Below are 12,504 nucleotides of genomic sequence, written 5' to 3'. Positions count from 1 at the left end.
GTATGGGTTTCTGTGAACCTACTTTCCAAATCTATTATAGTACATTTTACTTTACAGTTCCAGAGACTAGTATTATATTTAAGTCTTAATACATTAAGACTAGTATTATATAGGTGTTAATTGCTTATTATTGGTGTTGTTAGAGTGAGGGAGGAAGGGACAAAAGAAATGGGAAGGGAGGAAGGGAAGGAGCGAAGGCAGTTCCTCAAGGTTAGTTGAAACAGTCTGAGCTGGTTTTCTAAAGTAAGTAAAGTAATGTTTGCAGTGGAAAGACATGACCACAAGCAGGCTCAGGACCTGGGATTTAAGGGGGAGTTCGAAGTCTGGTGTGAAATGCTGCTGCTTTGACGTTTGTTGTTTCTTTGCTTGGATAGAGAACATTTATTCAGAGAGAACAGAGCTAGATTTCCTCATGTCTGGTGCCCTTGGCTCAGCCAGGAGCTCCGTCCCTCCAGCCTCACTTTGCTTCAGGCCTGTGGAGCCCTTCTCCAGAAAATGTTTCTCCCTGTTGTTGGTGTGGAGGCCAACATCTTTATGCTCTGGCACACTGCTGCAGTATGTGCTCAGACTTCACCTGCCAACAAAAGCAGGAGGCTGAATAGACTTGGCTCCCACGACCAGTTTCCTGAAACTACTCAGGCATGGTCCATGCCTCAGAACCTTACCTCTAAGTGCAGTGCTTGAAACCAAACCCTTCCCCCCTCATGAATAGTCAGGCCAGCTTTCATTCTATTCTCTTTTAAAGTACTTTCCTGACAACAGTCCCCAGAGAGTAAGTAGAGCACATTCTCATCCCCATTAAGCAAACTGACACTGAGCAAAGGGAAGTGACTTGCCCAGGATCATTCAGCTAATTTGTGTCAGAGCTGGCATGTGAATTCCCTGTCTCTTGATTCTAGGTTCTATGAGCTTTGCCAAACTACCACTCATCTAAACAATAACCAGAAGAAAAGAACAAAGAAGCTCAGAGTCCTAGCAGTTCACAGCAAGACAGGACCTTAAAGACTGTCTAGTCACCTAGACCAATGCCCTCATTTTACATACGAGAAAACTGAGTCGGGAGACATGACAAAAATCACTCATTGAGTAACTGGTGTAACCAGAACTAAGACCCCAGGCCTTTTAACTCCCTATTCAATAACCTTTCTTCTATGCCTTTTTTTTTTAAAGAAATCAAAACAAATTTATTGTTAACAAAGAACTGTCATCCCTTCCTCAAGAAAAGAAGCAGTCATAGCAGACAGAAAAACTAACACAGAGGCACAGACTGCAGGCAATAGAGACAGAGAAGAATGATGTTTAGCACACCCAGGCTCCACCAGGACAGCCAGCATCTTGATCTACTAGGGGCAGATGAGAGAACTGAGACTGGAGTGTGGTGAAATTTCCCCTGGCCAAGAATCCAGGTGACTAGTAGAATACCTCCTATCCCTTCTTTCTTCCTACTTCCTTTCTTCACACATGTCGACTTGTTGAGGTTTAAGGGTGCTGGGACCCGAAATAATAACACGCGGGTCCTGCACAAAAGACTTCGACCCAATCCTTTTTTCAGTCAAAGACAAGGTTTATTAGAACATCCGTTGTATTGGGCAGGCTCTTAAGGGGTCTGAACATTAGTGAGCTATTGGCTAGATTATAAGAATCTGAGCCTCTTCTATACCTTCTGTCCACGTTGGGGTTTCTTCTCTCTATTGAAAGGTAGAACATCCATCTGGCTGCCTCTGCTGAGCCTGCCCCAGATCTTTGCTCTTGATTCATCCTCTTTGCTTTCTTTGGCTTTGGAATGCATAGCATTTGTTTAACTGAGTTTAATTCAAATTTTTGTTAACTGTAGGCCCATACTATTTTAATTCTGCTTAGTTTGGACAAGTATTAAAATAAGTTTGGGTGTACTTGCTGGTGATGAGTCCCGGGCAGCAGGAAGAAATCAGTTGATGAATTATTTTTGACAGTCCCAAAGTGGAAATACCACAAGCTGAGAGCTGGCTATTCTTCATCCATGTTGAACTTTTGACAATTGGAAGCAGAGGGCTTGGTGGGGATAGAAAGAAAATCAACAAGCCGTAGAAAAAATTGAGGAAGGAAAAGCAGCATGGGAGGAGGCAGGGTGTCACAGTGGAAAAAAGACTGTATTTGAAATCAGAGGTTCAGGGTTCAATTCCTGGGCCTGCTATTTGACTACACTTATGACCTTGGGCAAGTCACAACCTCCTGGGACCACAATGTCTGCATCTGTAAAATGAAGGTGATTGCACAAAATGATTTCTAAGGCCCCTTCTAGTTCTGAAACTGTGATACATATCAAGGAGCTACGTTAGACATTTCTCAAGCTTACGATTGAAGGCACTGTCTAGATTGACGCACCATAGTCCAATAGAGAAATTACTAACATTCTTTTTCTGACTCTTTAGGGTTTGTCTAAATGGAACTTTAGGAACCATTTGGAGACCTAGACAACTGTTAAAGAATAAGGAAAATTTAGAGACCATATGATCCAGTCCCTTCCTTTTTACAGTTCAGGAACAGAGTCCCAGAGATGGGAAATGACTTGTGAAAAGTCACCTAGGGTTAATGTGAGAGGAAGGTGTAGGACCCAAATCTCCTGACTTCCAATTCAATCCAATTAAACATTTATTAATCACCTAATTAAGAATTCATAGCTAGCAAACCATGTGCCTACTTCTCAAGTCTATAAAACTTTATAAAAATATAAACTTTATAAGAGCAGGAATTCTTTTTCATCATGTGTATATTCCCAATGCTTGACCTATAGGAGGTTCTTGATACCTGAGGCTTCTAGGTCATGCAGTGGACAGAAGGTTGACTTGGAAGCAGAGAGACCAGTGTTCAAGTCCTCCTGCGGACATTTATCCACAATGGGACTCTAACAAGTCAATCTCTCTTGGTCTCAATTTATCTTCATCTGTACAAAGAAGATAATAATTGCACCTATCTCATAAGGGTGTTGTGAGAATCAAATGAGATAATATATGTAAAGGACTATATAAACACTAGATATTAATGATAATAATAGCAATTTGTTGTTGTTCAGTCATATCTGACTCTTCATGACCCTATTCTGGGTTTTCTTGGCAGAGGTACGGGAGTGTTTGCCATTTCCTTTTCCAACTCATTTTAAAGATGAGGAAACTGAGGCAAACAGGGTTAAGTGACTTGCCCAGGGTCACACAGCTAGTAAATGTCTGAGGCCAGATTTGAACTCGGGAAAAGGAGTCTCCCTCACTCCAGTTCTGGTACTCTATCCACTTCACTACCTAGTTGCTCAATAATAACAATAATAACAATAATAACCATTCATTGGACTGGATCTGAACACACGTTGAGGGCATCCTTGATGAAAATACAAGAAGGGTTTTGCTTTTTAGCAGGTTTTCACAAATGATTTTCTATAGCAGACCACATCTTTACAGCCACACAATTGACCAAAAGCTATAGAGATAGAAGATCCTACTATATTTATTTTTGCTGATTACAAAGAAGCATTTTTCTGGTAGAATGATATACAGTTTTAAACCCTCTTCCAAGGTACACATTAAGATCATATGAACTTTGGTGCAGCAAGAGCTGAGCTGTGGGGGCAGCCCCTCTGTAAGCAATAAGAGGGGTGGGGTGGTACATCATGTCTGTAGAAAACTTAAAATAATAAACATCGTAATATACATGGAAGTTAATTTGGATAACTCTGAGGTATAGTCGCCTTGATACATGAGGACTACATGCATGCTTGACTGGATCAGTTCATCTTTTTTTTTTTTTTAGAGAGTAAGTTTGGAACAGAAGTGTTCAATCTTGCTTTGGGCACAATTTGAGTCTCGAACCCCTGTGGTACTACATATCCTGCATTTAAACAGCAGATTTAAAGTGAATAATGATAGCAGAGTGATTGTAAAAATGAAGAAACAAAACTTAGGTTACTTCAGTTCTGAAGTGACCATCATTTGATGTGATTACTTGGAGTTGTTTGTTTGAAATCTAAAACAATGAAAAAGAGAACGTGAACTTTGAGGTGTAATATTTTTGTTTGGTAAATGTGAAGTTTAATTTACATATGGAATAGTTTACTGAATTTTAATATCTTTAAAGTTTAAATTTATTTTTGCAGACATTTCGGTTTTATTAAAGTTCATCTGTGAAATGGGATTTTTATGGATCTCTTCTAAACTTATCTTTATATGTATGACTTTTTCTAATTATATAACTGTTGCTTCATGTGAAAGAAATTTTTCAAAACTAAAATTAATAGTGTTCTATCAACTGAGTGAAGATTGATTGAGAAATCTTACTATATTGTTTACTGAACAAGACATATCAAGATTAGTTTTGACACATTTACAGAAGGGAAGGTTCAACAACAGAAACTGTACTGTTATTATATTACTGCAATAGACCAATATGGAGGTATGATTTATTTCCTTTTTCCCAAAAAATACATTAATATAATTTAAAGTATTAATCTATGGCTTTTTTCCCCTTTGACTGTTTCCATCTTTTGGACTAGTTGGCCAATCTCTTTTGAATTCACTGGAGGAAGCACTATCTTTTACCAAGACTTCATGTAGTCACACAATATCATTTGCAAAAAGAAGAATCTGGACAGTCTCCTTATCTGCAGTGATCTTCCATGACACTGATTTATGGACACTTTTGGCAGACATATGCTTCCCTGTTTGAGACCTTGCTTGTTACTGATACCTAGAGGATCCCAGAAGAATAAAATGTCGTACTAAAAAGAGACAAAAGGAAAAGTATGCTTTCCCCTCTCTGTCCTAAGGAATAGAATTGAGGTCACATAAAAGAACACCCCCCCCTCAAAAAAGCAAGGAAATAAAGCAAACTTGAAGTCAATCTGGGTGGAGTAGAGATGGGTAATTCCTGGAAATTTTGAGAATTCATTGGAGGTACAGGCAAAACTGTAACTTGTTCTGTTGTGTCCGACTCTTTGTGACCCCATTTGGGATTTTCTTGGAAAAGATACTGGAGTGATTAGCTATTTCCTTCTCTAGCTCATTTTACAGATGAGGACACTGAGGCAAATAGGGTTAAATGACTTACCCAGGGTCACACAGCTAGTAAATGTGAGAGGGTGGATTTGAACTCAGGTCTTCCTGACTTTAGGCCCTGCACTCTATCCACTGCACCACCTAGCTGCCCCTCCCCAAACTGTAATTCAGGACACCAATTTTAGAGAGCAGTGATAACACTTGTAATTCTTCAGCAATGTAGAAACAAATGTTTAAAACATCATTAGCAAGAATAATTAGTTAAAATATTAGCTTCTAGAGACCTTTACAACCTGATGCCAGCCTCTTTCCAACCTTATCACACACTACTCACTTCCCTTGATTCTGTGGTCTATCCAACCCAGCTTTCTCGTTGTTCCTTACAAAATGGACAGCCATTGAGGTCCTTTCTTTCTTTTTGGTGAGGCAATCGGGGTTAAGTGACTTGCCAAGAGTCACACAGCTAGTAAGTGTCAAGTGTCTGAGGCCAGATTTGAACTCAGGTCCTCCTGACTCCAAGGCTAGAGTTCATTGAGGTTCTTTCTAATTCTCAAATTCTATAATCTTATGATTCTGACTGCAAGCTTCTGTGTCCATTTTCATTGGCTGTCCCCCATACCTAGAATACACACACACACACACACACACACACACACACACACACACATATCTCTTAGCCCCCTATCTTCACCTCTTGGAATTCCTGGTTTCCTTCAAAATTCTTCTCAAGCCCCACTGTCTACCAAAAGCCTTTCCTGATCCCCTTCCACAGCTGCTAGTGCATCCCTTTCCCTAATTTAACTTTTATTTATTTTTGTATATACTTATTTTGTATATACTTATTTATTATATATACTTATTTGTATATCAGTATGTTTTCTCCTCCAGTGGAATATAAACTCCCTGAAGGCAGGGACTATTTCATTTACCTCTTTGTATTCTCTGGACCTAACACAGTGCTTGGCTCATAGTAGGTTCTTCATAGAAACTTGTTGATTGGCTAAAATAGGGAGTTGCCGGCTTCTTCCTCCCCAACCCCACCCCCCAATTCAGTAGTTTCCCCAGAAGTAACCTTGAATGGGTGTTACAACCATAACTGGTGTCTTCCTACCATAATGAGGCATCCTTTCCTCCTCCCCACAACTAGGAGCAGGCTTTAGGAAGTTTGTCCTTTACTGATTTTGTAACACTCAGCCTAGGAGTAAAAATTTCTAGTTACTGCTGGGGGGGCGGAGTGTGATGGAATCTTTGGGGAAAAGTGGAAATAAATGTGTTACTTGGAGAAGAGATGGACTGGTGTTCTTTATGTATCTAAAGTCATTTTGTTAGCTTAGGGAACATAAAAACACACGACTGGGCTTGGTTTGCTCATAAAATTACAATATTCGGAATATTTAGAGAAATGAAGGACTTAAAAAAATAACTAACCTGAAATATTAGTGAGGGGAAGCCTCTTAAATTCATGTTTAAAAAAATCCTTCAAATAAAAAAGGGTTTTCTGAAGTCCAGTCTTCCTCCTGGGACTTCACACCCCGTGAAGGGGCATGGTAAAAAGAAAGAAGACTGTTTGCAAGAACAAAGGAGAAGGGAGAAGTAACAGAATCAGCAAAGCCATATGAACTGGGCAAATAAGACAGCATTTTGGGCTGTGCTTTCAGTAATCCCTTGCCTATTCTTTATGGCAATTCCCTGGCCTGCGTCCACCTCTAGGCAGGTCTGTGGGAAAGGGGATGGCAGAATCATGTTGCTCTGGGGAATTTTTCTGCTGCTGTTTGATCCTATTAGTGCTAGGCAGGTGCTTTTTCTAAATTACACACCACAGTGGCAGGTCATTTCCCCCTCTCCTTTTTAGCCAACTCCTCCTCATTCACCAACCCCTCTGCATACACAAGTCTTGATTTTCAACAGAGGGAAATTAAAGAGATATCTAAGAAAGCCAGAATCCTCAAAAGTGAATAGAAAGGTTAGATGATGCTTCTTTCATGGGGTCTATAAAGAAATCCCCAAACAGAAAGAGACTCAGAGTTCACAGTGAGCCCCTACTCTCCTAAAGGTTTTCTTCACTCCCTAACGGAATATCACCCAAGAAGACACTTCTCCTTTTTCATCCATTACTACTAGTCCTAACATCATAGAAAGAAATGACCTTTCCTTTGCGATTGATGGGACTTATGTGTAATTTCTATTGCTGTGATCTGGAAAGGACTTTAGAAATCACTGTGCCCTCAGTTTATAGATGTCACATGGGATGTGTTACTTTATAAGTGGAAACTGTGGGATTTGACCCCAGATCATCAGACCTTTGTGTGTGTGTGTGTGTGTGTGTGTGTGTGTGTGTGAGGCAATTGGGGGGTTAAGTGACTTGCCCAGGGTCACACAGCTAGTAAGTGTTAAGTGTCTGAGGCTGGATTTGAACTCAGGTCCTCTTGACTCCAAGGCCAGAGCTCTATTGACTGAGCCACCTAGCTGCCCCTCCAGATCATCAGACTTTCAAATCCTGAAACTGAGACTCAGACAGGGTGAGTGTATGACTTAAAATACTTGCAATCCTATATTCTGCAATATACATATACATATACATATACATATATATGCTAACAAAATTACTTTAGACATGTAAAGAACACTAGTCCATCCCTTCTCTTCATTAGCAAGAATAATTAAAGTATTACCTTTAGAGACCTTTACAATCTGGCCCCAGCCTCTTTCCAACCTTATCATACACTACTCACTTCCCTAGATTCTACGATCCGTCCAACCTGACTTTCTTGCTGTTCCTTACAAAATGGACGGCCATTGAGGTTCTTTCTAACTTTCAAATTCTGTAATCTTATGATTCTGACTGCAGGCTTCTGTGTCCTTTTTCATTGCCTGTCCCTCATACCTAGAATGCTCTCAGACACGCGCTCTCTCTCTCTCTCTCTCTCTCTCTCTCTCTCACTCGAGCGCACCCACACACATACACATACACACACACACACACACACACACACACACACACACACACACACCCTAACCTAAGGCTTTACTTAATTCTTCACAATAGATCCACATCCTTTTTTGCCCTACATTATGAACTTGCTAATAGAATCACAGACTTGGAGGGAACCATCTAGTCCAGCCCCACCCTTTTACAGATGAGGAAAATGACTCAGTGACTCAGTCAGTCAACAAGCATTTATTAGCACCTACTATGTTCCAGGAGCCGTGATAAGCACTGGAAACACAACACAACAAAACAAAACAAACAAAACGAAAAAACCTAAACCCAAAATGAAACAAAACATGACCCTGCTCTGATGGAGGAGGTGAAATCATTAGCCCAATCTTACACAGTTAACAACAATCTTACATAATTTGTGAAAGAACACTAAACCAGGTCTTCTGATTCCAAGTTCAATGGTATTTTCACTACTCAACTCAGTCTTTCACAGAGGGAACCTCAGACATCATTCTAGTTCAAAGCCCTCATTTTGCTAAAAATGAAACTGAGGTTCAAAGAATGAAACTCAGGTCAAGAGACTTGCAGACGGTCCCTCAGTAACAATTGTCCCTAGTAATCTACTTTAGTCTATTGGGTTGTTAGCCAGTAGCTTCTCTGTTTGAAAACACACACACACACACACACACACACACACAACAATCAGTTTTAATCAACTATAGTGGCAGACAATCTCAGAGTTAGAAAAGATCTCAAAGTCACTCTGTGTGTGTGTGTGTGTGTGTGTGTCTGTGTGTGTAATCCAAGTATAAGAGGCATTCAGTGGACCATGGAGTCACAAAGGCTTTTTTTCAAGACTTGCCAATCACAATAGTCAGAGGATGAAGAGTGGTGAAGTGGATAGAGCACTGGGCTTGGAATCAGGAAGACTCATCTTCATGCATTCAAATCTGGTCTCAGACACTTACTAGCTGTGTGACTCTGGACAAGTCACTTAATCCTGCCCAGTTTCCTCTAAAATGAGCTGGAGAAAGAAAAGGCAAATCACTCCATTATCTCTGCCAAGAAAACTTTTAAAAACGGGGTCATGGAGAGTGGGACACAACTGAAAAATAGCAGAGGGCCAAAAATATGGCAAATAACTAAACTCTGAGTGCCCTCAGGCAGTTCTCTAAACTGAAAGGCTGTAAAGGAGTTGGAGATAGCTGGATGAAGTGGATAGAGCCTGGGCCTGGAGTCAGGAAGATCTGAGTTCAAATTTGTGCTCAGACACCAACTAGCTGTGTGACCCTGGGCAAGTCATTTAACCTTGTTTGCCTCAGTTTCCTCACCTGTGAAATGAACTGGAGAAGGAAGTGGCAAACTGCTCCAGTATCTTTCCCAAGAAACCCCCATGGACAGTACTGGTGTGCTATGGTCCGCAGCAATAAGTGAGTTGCAGAAAACTAGTGGTCAAATTTTCCACACCTGGAGTTCCCTACAGGATTGAAATAACAGCTTCAGAATGTATTATATATGTGTATGTATGTGTGCCTATATATACATATGCATACATATATACACATACACACATGCATATACACACATACACACATAACATATAAATGCAGGTATATATGGAGAGAGATACTACATATGTTTATACACATATCAATTAACAAGTATTTATTAAATCCCTATTACTTGAAGGCACTGTACTAGGCCCTGGGAATACAAATAAAAACAATGAAACAAGCCCTATTCACAAGGAATTTACATCCTAAGATGGAGAGAAGTACATTAAAAAAAATATGTACAGCATAAATACAAAGTAGTTTAGGAAGTAGGACACTGGCATTTGCAGATCAGAAAAGCTTTCATATGGATACACACATAATAACAATAACAATTAACATTTATATAGCACAATGTGCCAGGCACTGTGTTAAGTGTTTTACAATTATTATCCCTTTTGATCCTCACAATAACCATGGGAGGTAGATGCTATTATTATGTGTTTTATAATAAGGAAACTGAGGTAAACAGGGGTTAAGTGACTTGCCCAGGGGGTCACACAGTTAGTGTCTGAATTCATATTTGAACTCAGGTCTTCCTGACTCCAAGCCTAGTGCTCTACATATATGTATAAGTATGTACGATCTTTTTTTTCCATTGAAAATCTCAGAAGCAAGTACAATACTCATCCTCAGGGTGGAGGTAATTTTTAAGGAGGAGGAGGAGGAGGAAGAGGAGGAGGAGGAGGAGTCAAAGCACAGCAAACCGGGCTAAGTTCAAACCCAGCCAGACGAATCCCCCAAGGGTAAGGTCACGAGGACCAGAGCTGGGCAAAAGAAAGGAAAATTCTTCTCAAAAGCTAAAACATCGGGAAAATACTAAAGGCTCTGTTTGGTTCTCGGTCCCGAGGTACCAGGGAACTCTCCAGGACTATAGGGGATGAAGGCACCGACCCCGCAACTAAAGGCTCAATTTGGTTCTAGGTCCGGGAGAACTAGGAAACTCTCCAGTCTTGTAGGGGATGAAGACTCGGACCTCCCAGTCTCAGGGTACCCCTATAGGAACAGAGTGCCTCCTGGGGCATCTCGCCCATGCGCTCCAGCCTCGAGACTCTTCCCAACTTCACCAGAAGGAATCTAAAAGGGAGTGGGTGTGGGGGGAATAGACGAGTACAATGAAAAAGAGCCCCAGACACTGGGACGGACGGACACACAGACACACACACACACACACACCACACACACACACACACACACACACACACACACACCACACACACACACACACACACACACACACACACACACACACAAGCGAGGGTGGAGTGGCTCTCCTGCCCAGATGGCCTTGCCAGTTCTCTGCCCTCCCCCCAGCCCTCTCTCTCTAACTGGCCGCATCCCCCAGGCAGAAGCACAATAGAGACTCCGCCCCTCCCTCTCAGCCCAGCCTTTCCCCGCTTCTTCCTCCCTCCCTCTCGTAGCCCTCCACCTCCGCGACATCCCGAGTTTAGCCGGCTTTAGAAGCCCGCTCTGCCACGGTCGCTGCTGCTGCTCCGTCCCCGCCCCCAGCCCAGCAGCCTGAGCTGCCTACCTCCCGGGTGGCACTTGGGGGTCCGCGCCCTACCTGCGCCCCCTCCTCAGCCAGGGGGCACAGCTTCCACCTGAGCCCTCCCCAAGGAGGGCCCCTGCGCCTTTCTCAGATCCCGTGCGCTTCTCCACTCGGGACTGCTGCTGCTGCGGCTGCTGCAGTTGTGGACTGCCCTTGGAAGGCAGGAGATGCAGAAGGGTTCTGGGGTGCACCTTCCTGCTCCCCCGAACCGCACCTAACCCAAGAAGGCGCTTGGAGCCGCTATTGCCCGCCTCCTGCCATCATACCGATCTCTCTCCTTAACTCTTTCTTACCTTTCTCCCTCCCCTTTCCTCCCCCCACTCCTCGGCCAGGTCCCTCAGGTGCGCTGCTCCGCCTCTTCCCGCCCCATCCCTCATGGCTAAGCAACTGATCCTGGCCTGTTGGGTTGTACTGGCTGTGACTTGGGGCCAGGCGTCCAGCCCTCCCCCCACAGGGTCCAGCGAGCCCCCAGATCTGCAGACCGAGGCACCCACGGAGGAAGATACCCTGCAAAACGAAGCGGACAATCAGGAGAACATTTTATCTCAGGTGAGCCGCTGCCCCACAGCTACCCACCTCTGCTTGTTCAGGGTGGAGAAAGGACATTAAGGATTCTCTTGGGGGTGGATAGGGAGTGGGGACATCGCATGGGGTTCGTAAGGCAATTCGTCTTGTTTCCCTAAGGAGTAAGGTGACGATAGCTTTCATGATAGATGGTTGGGGACTTGGCTCGTCCTGTATCCCCAAATCAGAAAGCTCTTTCGAGTTTGTTAAAGGAAGAGTAGAGAGGAGGGAAGTTGCCCAGCATCCTGAAATCAAGGCAAAGAAATGTCTGTGGTTAAAACTATTGGCAAAGTCCAGTCCTCTCTTGCCTTTGGTGATCGAGATTTAGTCAGAGTTGGACAGGAGACTCAGGTGGGTGTGCTGGGAAAGACACGGGTCACCCGACTCCCAGAGGCAGCCAACAGTATGGTGTGAGAGACAAGCAGAGGGAGGAGAGGAAACTATGTGGGTGCTAAAAAGATGAATGCAGAGTGATCAAGAAACTGGTGGTGTGATTGACAAGATGGACTCTGTGGGACTGAAAAACAGGTGGACACACAGTCCATCCACAGACCACCCTGGTCTGTTTAAAATGTATCACAGCCAGGAAACAGGGGAATAAGTGACAGATGGACAAGTAGTGACAGCCCTCCAAGGACTAATCCTCCCTGAGCCTTTCATGCTCAGCCAAACATTCATGATGATGTGTGGGAGGTGTTCTCTTTCAAGAGAGGGGGAGTGCAGACATGGACCCCCTACCCCATGACAATGACGATGCTGGAGCCCTAGAGTACAAGTTTCTTTCTCCCTGCAAAGAAAGTTCTTAACTTGAGTTTGAAATTGATTGGCTTTCCCATCCTTACTTGAGATAATGTAAGTGAATCTTAAAGCACAAGA

General features: G+C 42.8%; 1 protein-coding gene across 1 annotated transcript in view; it reads left to right on the top strand.

Moving 5' to 3' along the window:
* Positions 1-11,096: 11,096 nt before the first annotated feature.
* Positions 11,097-12,504, top strand: part of OLFML2B (olfactomedin like 2B) — a 53,607-nt gene continuing 52,199 nt past the window's right edge. The window contains exon 1 of the mRNA XM_027868511.1: positions 11,097-11,613. Within this exon, the coding sequence (XP_027724312.1) occupies positions 11,440-11,613 (174 nt within the window). The 5' untranslated portion in view covers positions 11,097-11,439. The remainder of the gene's footprint in view (positions 11,614-12,504) is intronic.

The sequence above is a fragment of the Vombatus ursinus genome, unplaced genomic scaffold (genome assembly GCF_900497805.2).
Source record: "Vombatus ursinus unplaced genomic scaffold, bare-nosed wombat genome assembly UNPS02014789.1, whole genome shotgun sequence".
NCBI lineage: Eukaryota > Metazoa > Chordata > Mammalia > Diprotodontia > Vombatidae > Vombatus > Vombatus ursinus.
Note: the sequence above shows the minus strand (reverse complement) of the source record. Positions and strands in the feature narration are given on the sequence as shown.